Source organism: Fulmarus glacialis, unplaced genomic scaffold (genome assembly GCF_000690835.1).
Source record: "Fulmarus glacialis isolate BGI_N327 unplaced genomic scaffold, ASM69083v1 scaffold4494, whole genome shotgun sequence".
Lineage (NCBI taxonomy): Eukaryota > Metazoa > Chordata > Aves > Procellariiformes > Procellariidae > Fulmarus > Fulmarus glacialis.
The window spans coordinates 1-8,096 of NW_009209794.1; the positions used below are offsets into that span (position 1 = coordinate 1).

The 8,096-nt window shown below is 43.2% G+C and overlaps 1 protein-coding gene across 1 annotated transcript in view; it reads left to right on the forward strand.

The window, feature by feature from the left end:
- Positions 1-6,124: 6,124 nt before the first annotated feature.
- Positions 6,125-8,096, forward strand: part of MTUS2 (microtubule associated tumor suppressor candidate 2) — a gene marked incomplete at its 5' end in the record, with an annotated part of 24,964 nt that continues 22,992 nt past the window's right edge. Inside the window, one exon of the mRNA XM_009576936.1 lies at positions 6,125-6,191. Within this exon, the coding sequence (XP_009575231.1) occupies positions 6,125-6,191 (67 nt within the window). The remainder of the gene's footprint in view (positions 6,192-8,096) is intronic.

The following is an 8,096-nucleotide window of genomic DNA, read 5'->3' on the forward strand; positions in this document are numbered from 1 at the left end:
GGCAGTCCGGAGGGTGGCGGTCCGGCTGGGCGCGGTCCTGCCAGGATGGGCAAATGCTGCTCCAAGTGTTTTTCCCGCGCTCGGTGCGAGGACGAGACGGTACTTTTGCCTCTTTTTATCCTTCAGGGAAAGGGCAGGAAGGTGGCCGTTACCGTGATTGAGCCTGTGCTGCTGCTTCTGGCTGGCGGAAAAAGAGAGGGGAGCGGTGCTCGTCTTATTTAGTGTGCTGGACTCTCCTTCGCTGGGGACAAGTCTAGCTGTCGCTTTCCCATGCACTGCAGTGCCTTACATAATTTTATCCTGCAGTCTAAATGCAAGGGTTGGATTTTCGTTGGCATCTTCTGTAGTAACAGGCGGCTTGATTTCTTGCTATGCTTTTCATGCATTTTTAATAACCCTGTGGAGTACAAGTTATAAAGGAAACTTGTACAGAGTTTTAAAGTTTGAAGCAAAATTATTCAAACTCTAGCTGTCCTAAGGTTTTACCTCTCTAATGATGCTCCTTTCTGGCAGAGGATTGATCCTCCAATCTAGAAGTGAAACAAGGCAAAACTACATGGTTTTTTTATGTCAGGGTGAATCTAAACCAAGCAAATTCCCAGGCACCAAAATGGGTCATGTAACGAACATCGGTGCAGAGGTAAGTACATAGCTACAGGTAGCAGGAGACTAGCATGTGGGAGAGAAGTTGTGGGACATTTCTAACACATAGCTTTTCATGCTGTTCTTCGGGAAATTTGCCTGGATTTTAAGTATGTACAGAAGAGGGAGAGAACGAACATATGCATTTAATTTGCTTAATAGAAAATATCTCGGCAGAAACACATGCTTGTGCAGTGTATTTTGTTAGAGTTTGACTTTCTAAAATATTCATATACTCGGTCTAATGAAAAGCTGATAGTGTCTCCCATTTGCCTAATAATACGATCAAATATAGCTTAAGATATGCTGCTAACCAGGTTAAGAAAAAATGTATGGCTTAATATACAACCTGTTAAAGAACAGTCACTGGGGGATATCTAGGTGCTTGTAAACTTTAACCTAAAGAGAATTATGAGGGAGGATTACCTGATAACTAGCATGATTGAAACAGCAGTGTTAAAACGCCTCTTTTTTGAAAGAAGACTGTAGATCATTTTGAACATCAGCTGCAGTGGGATTCAGTTATTGCTTCTACAAGTATCATCTAAGTATTTATTGGTACAAGAGAATTCCCAATGTATATGCTTCTCTTTCCAATGATTATATAAGGCCTTGCCCAGGGAACTCTGAATAAAGCACAACAGTGACTAAGCACCATTTGCAGGTCAGTCTTTTTTTTTTTTTTAATATTTTGAAAGCATTGGATACAGAAAACCTGTTCTGAAGGAGCAGTTTTAATAACAAGTGCCACAGAGCATCTGTGTGCAGTGCATACTTTTAGGAGGTAGAGAACTGGAAAGTGTTCGTGGAGATACTGTACATATATTTGGACCTCAGAATATAAGCAAGCATGTAAGTTGCCAGGGAGGAGAGACTTGTTGATTTGGGGAGGTAACTCCAGGCTCCCGTGTTTACTTCCTAGCTGCAGTTGACTTCCTATGGAGATCTGGGCAATTTTCCGATGTTCCTTGCCCGATCTGACCCATTTGTGCAGTCGATCTACTATTGCTTATCTATTGTTAAAAAGTACCTGGAAGTAATTAATTAGCATTTCTAATGAATTAGTATCTCTCAGGTAGTTTGCAGTTCTCAGAGGAGAGATACTCTAAGGCAAACCTCAACTCTGCCTCCCCATCCCACAATTATTGCCCATCCAAAGTAAAATCTTGACCTGTCTCACTGACGATGTCTCCTCGAGGATGTCTAGGCTGCCGGCTGAAGCTCCATGCAACTAAAGCAGAGCCTTTCCTCTCCCCCCAAGCCTTCATCACGACTTCCCTTCTTCATCTCTTTGGACAACACCAGCATCTTGCCCATCCTCAGGCCTGTATCATGGCATCTTTTACTAAGTTATTTTTCCAGATCCTCACACACAGTTATATCTAAATCTTGCAGATTTTTTTCTGAACTACACTGCTAAGTTTTGGCCACTGTTATTTAATTGGATGAATTCCTCCTTCCTTCCTACCTCTCTGCCTACCTGCCTGACTACCTGTCAGTTTTTCTGGAGCTGCTTGGATGTTGCACCAATAAAAGTCATACCTCAGCCTATCCTCAGGGACTTTTGAGTTGAATGGAAAATACATAAGTGCCATTTTCAGTGTCTGTTTTACTTGCTGAAATGCAGTCCGACTTTGAGCCTTTCAAGGGCAAAATATTGGGAGGTCTGTATGTTGTAAAGCTGACGATAGGAAGAATAATTGCTACTGTGTCTTCTATTCAACAGAGCAGTAGTTTAAGCACAGAGCAAATATATAATTCTACCTGTTCTGTTCCATTTTTCTTTCTGTCTGAGGAGATGGGACATACTCCAGACACAAGACTTAACCATTGTGTTCTAGAGTACAGGTGGGAGGAAGAAGGTTTCCTTCATCTCCATCATGTCTGTAATTTTATTTTATGAAAAGTACTTAAGTATCAGATTCATTTCTTGGGATGCAGCCAAACTCATCAGTTTTCCAGGCAATAATGAAATCCATCATTCATTAAAAGTACCTGAAATATAAATGCAACCTTTTAATTTGTACAAAACCCACTGTTTTGGTTTCACATTTTGGCCAGAAAAAATTAATCCCAAATGACTTCGAAGCAGTTTTTTTCTCCCTTGCCACTTAACTGCCACACTGAAATGCCGGATATTTGCACAATCTCCTTACAGTGTCTATGACTTTTTCACCCACTGGAAACGGCTGTGTCACTAGTATGGTCACTGAGCCTTTTTAAACCTAAGTTGGATTTGGCCCTTAGTCACTCAGCCTCAATGACTCCAGCGGTGCCTAGTGAAGGGCGCCTACAAAGCTCCTTTGATACGCTGAGCCTGTCAGACACAAAACTCTTGGGAGGCCAGCAAAGGTTCCTGGTTACCTTGTCTCTCTTTCAAATACTTTGTTGAGATAAATATTAAGGAAGATTGATTAATTCAATGGGATATCCCATTAATTTGGTTTCTTACACATTTGTTTTGGCAGATTTTTCCTCACGTGCTTGTGAATTTTCTAATTGCTTTGATGTTTTGACATTGGACCTGTATGAATCTCAGCATTGGACCTGATAGCTTTACGTTCTCACGTTAGACCCAGTTTTGCTCTACTGTAACGCTTGGTTTTCCTACGTGCTGGCATTCCCAATTCCCCGGCTGCAATGACACTGAAGTGCTGGTTATCTGCAGAGCCACATTGATGATAACAAGGAGAGGCTTTTTCATTTTGCATTAATGTCGTGTTTACACTGGTCGCAGGAACACGTGCGGTCCAAACCTATCATGGTACACTGACAAAGCAGGTTACAGTAACAGAAAATGTCAGGGATTTGTAAGTTCACTGTGCATCCATGAGGCTGATAACGATGATTAGCCAAAACTACACCTTGCCTCTCTTGCAGAAGAGGAAGATAAGGACTCATGTGCTATTGCTCTCTAAAAGAACCCTCTGAGAAAGAGGGACTACTTAAGACCTTGGCAATGAGGGCAACCCTTGCACATCTGACCTCCCAGGAAACATAAGTATGAGGTCCCGAAGAGCAGTCAGAAAGCTGTAATCAAAATAAAATACAATGCAAGAAGTATTGGCAGGGAAGGCACGTGACAGCAAAGGCACCTGAGCTGTGCCAACACCGGCTGCTTGAGATAGCCCCAGAGGCTGCTCTGGAAACCACGGCCCCAGCGTGGTGGGAGGCAGCCAGGAGGTCCACTGTCCTGGTGGGGTGGTGTCCATGCTGGAGCTTGAGTTACGGGATAGCATTTTTAAGCTGGCACCATGGCGATTCTCCACTCTTTTGGAGAGGGTCTCATCACCAAGTGTCCTCAAGGGTAGGACAAACCTTACCTAAGATAAAACAATGTAAAATAGCAGTCTGTAATATTTCTTATGGGGGATCAAAATTTTAACAACTTTTTTTTGTAGGATGTAATTTTTTTACTTGCTTTTGATTTTCTTCATGTTAAGTAGAATAGTAGCAATCCCACTGAGTTCTGCTTATCTGTAGGTGCTGGCAATGATTTGTACAGAGCTCCCTTGCTTCAAATGGCTTTTGTTTCAAATAGTGGGAGCTGGTAATTTGAGTGGGTTCTTCCCATCTGCAAGTCCCGCATTCAGTATATCTCTGTGCACATGCCTTCAAGGGCACCAGTCCTGGCAATCTGTCAAGAACACTTCTTAAAATGACTGCAGTGAGTTAAACAGACGGTATGGGCAGATGCAGTGATGTTCACCAAAAGGGGAAACCTTATCTCTGCAAGACTGCTGGTTTGGGAATCTGTGTGAAGGGCTATGTTTTTTTAACATACCAGGCTATATTTATCCAGATCTTTTTATTTCTTCGTAGCTTTTTTACTAATTAAAACAACAACAACAACAACGAAAACCCAACAGCAAAACTCCACTCTGTTTTATTCTGAACCTGATGCGGTCGGTCAGGACTGGGGACTCTGCAGTCCTGGCACACAAGCCCCTGTGCATTACTCAGCAGCGTATGGAGCTGGCTGTTTGGAAGAGCCCAGCCTTGTGCGCCTGGCTTCTTCCCATAACTGAGTAAGAAGGATGCCCGCATAGCCTGGGTCTCCTCAGGCACCCGAGGCTCTTGAATCAGCTCAGCCAATCGCTCAGTTTACAGCAAAACTTTCCAGAAAGTTTGTCCCTTGGAACTGGTAGAAATCATCCCAAAAGGGCAGTGTGTAAAGGATAATTTAAATTCCAGACTCCAATTTCTTGGTATTACAACAAATAAAACTCTTGTGTTATTTCTCTTAACAGAGTTAAAAATTAGATGCAGGAAAAATAAACAGAAACATTAAGCTTTGAAATCTTTTTTTTTTCCACTTTCATTTTGGTAAGACAGAACTAATTTGCTATCCTATCTGCGCTGTATCCTGCTGCCGAAATAATCTTTTCTGTGCCCTGGATTTTTATTAGCCTTGCTTGCTTATTACCGAAAGATTTACTTTCTAGGACTCCTTTTAATTCCGTTTGCTACTACACCGCCTTTTCTCTTGAATATGATTTTTCTGTAATGTCCTTTAAAGATTCTTGGCCTTTTCTAACCTAGGACATATTTATAGTAGCCTGGTCTAGTTTTCCTAACCATTGGTGATCTTCCCAGCAGGATACGTTCCTTTGTCTTCTTCCTAATGTGATTCAGGATACATTCCAATTTAAAGTTCCCTTATGCTTGAACCGTTGTGCTGGGATTTATTGTACTAAACCAAACTCCAATAGATTTTCCTGAGGCTTTTCTTTGTCAGTTTGCACAGCACTCATGAGATATCTGCTGCCAAAGTCCTTGCATTTTAGTAATAACACCTTAGCATTGTTAATGTAAATATGTTTTAATTTTCCTTTGGCCAGCTCATCTGTTTTAATTCCTTAAGTATTCAGTTTTCTTTTGAGAAAGGTCAACCAAAGGAGCTCTTGTCCTTTGCAGACAAGAAAATACCAGAAATAAATGTGGAAATAGGCATAAACATGAGGCCATTAGTGGTGTCTGTATGGGTGTGCCCACCATGCCTAGAATGGTGTAAGTACAGTAATCTGCTCAGCAAATTTGACTGTGTGAGCATATTACTATGTTTAGAGGTAGTTAAATGCAGGCATAAATAGCTCAAAGTGTTTTTACAGAATTAATAAAATCATCTTGTACATGCAGTCCAGCCATAAATGGTACACAGATTGAACACAAAATGACAGAAAAATACAAATGTCTTTTTAGACACAAAGGAGTAAACAGAGAATTCTGTGCTGCCCTGTGCACGTGAGTCTGTGTACATGCATTCATAGAGATACAAGGTATTTGTAGCCAGTGAGTTGTGGCTCCTAAGCTTGATTTAAAAACTGAATGAGTTTATTATAATCCCCTGCCCCCGCAAAAAAAAAAAAAAAAAAAATCTGAGGAATCAATCTAATCTGCTTTGCTAAATGAACATGTGAAAGTGCTTATCTGGGATGAACCTGGGGACTATACGTATTTCTCTCTCTTTTTCCTTAAACAGAATGAAAATGCCCTTGTGAAAATAAAGGAGTTAGGAGTCGAGCTTGCAAAGATCAGGGATGAAGTTGGTAAGTAATACAAGCAAAGTGATAACAAAAGTGATTTTCTCACTTTACACAAAAGCAGTTATTCCCTGTGACCTGATCCTGGGGAACCTGCATACATGCGATAAAGTGTCTTCTGAAGCCAGTGGCAAGGGGTTTTGTGGCTTTGCAGGGAACCGTGATTTTACCTCTTTGTTATGGAAATGGGTCCATCACCACACCCACTGGAGCTAGATGTGCATCCTCTTTACTAGACAAATGGGTCTTCATAAATCCATAGCATCCGTTCTCAAACTATATACCACCACTGCCAATGAGAAAGCACAGCGTGATGAGAAATGGGAACTTGGGACCTGTGGTGCACGGTGACTGGGAATGCATCACTTACTTATGTACATTTGCATGTTTTGCAGTTCAGCTACAAACTGAAGGACACCAAGCTCAGAACTTACTTTTTAGTATCTCTAAGGTCTCTTCCTGGTTGAAAGATGACAAAAGCAACGTGTCCCATTCGGTCTGTGTATTCCACGTGTACCTGCATGCACCACTTTTCCTGTTTGGTTTCTGATCTAGACAGGAGAGACAGGGAGGGTGTAAAGACATTGCAACTCTTGAGAGAGAAGATGGGCTTTGGTGCTGGCTTCAGCCAACAGGCTGAGTTCTTTTGGGCTTAAATCTCCCCAGAACGGGTGTGACGTTGGGTTCATCTATCCCAGGGCAAACAGAGAGGAGGAAAGGCACCTGGAGGAAGGACCATTGGGGCAGGGGACACCCTAAGTACCAAAAGGTGGTGGAACCACTGATGACTGGAGCTGTGAACAGGGGGAACCTCTCAGCTTTCCCTGCATGTGGGACCCCAGGTGCTGGGTCGTACATTAAGCACAGATTGTGCCATGTGGCGGGAGGGTGACTTGGTTCGCAAAGGGGAGCCAGGCCAAATCCCTGTGAGGTGAGCAGAACTGCAGATCATCCCTGTGCTTCGTCTTCACCTTGCCTGTAACAACTCACTGCGGAAAAGTTGAGCCCAGCCCTTTTCTGATGCCCAGCAGCTTGTGCTCCCTGCTGTGCTCCTCTGAAATTTTTTGGCTGATCATCATTTCATAGAGAGCTTTATTGTCCCCATGGCCAAAGGATACTGCAGCAATAGCAAAACAGCATTTCCAGTTATTCCCTGATGCCTGCCTTCATCCATCCTCTGCATCTCCACAGGAGTTGTTGCCACCGGTGCATTCTTTAGGCAGGGCACATCTGAAGCTCTCCATTGAATACCCACTTCTCATTTGAAAGCCCTACCTCTTTCTAGCGGGTTGGGTTTGCTCATTTTCATGAGTGCTTTTGCAAGTGGGGGTGACATGGGAAGGAAGGAGAGGTACAGTGCTGAAGATAAAGAGCTCTGCTTCCATTTACACCGTGTTTGTACAGCTGAGGTGAATACAAATCACTGGTGGTTTTGCTGGAGAACTTTGCCAGGGATATAACTGACTGCCTGTTTGCGGGTCACAGAGCAGCATGTTCAGTGACAGGAGATCACTGCACTGCGGGCCCTTGCCATTGCTCTTGTGCATGCAGCAGTAGATACCTCCTCTGCACAAAACTGAGTCCTGATGGAGTACATGGAGAAAGTTTTGGTAAGAACCCCAAATATTCCAGAAGAGCAGACTGAGGTCTCGGCTGAGCTGTACTGCTTCAGAAGGGAGATTGGCCATAGACGTGTCTGTGCTCTCTTTCTCAGAGAGGGGAAAGATGGTGTGAGATAGTCCTTTCCTCAGTGGTCCTGTGGGAATGTTTACTGGAGAGGAGCCATCACAGGCCACCTCTTCCTGAGCAAGCCGCCACTCTAGGAGACATCGAGATGCTGAGCAGAGGCTGTTTAGGAGCAACAGGGGTGGCTGGTGATCTGTCCTGCTTGTTGGAGGTAATCGTTTCCCT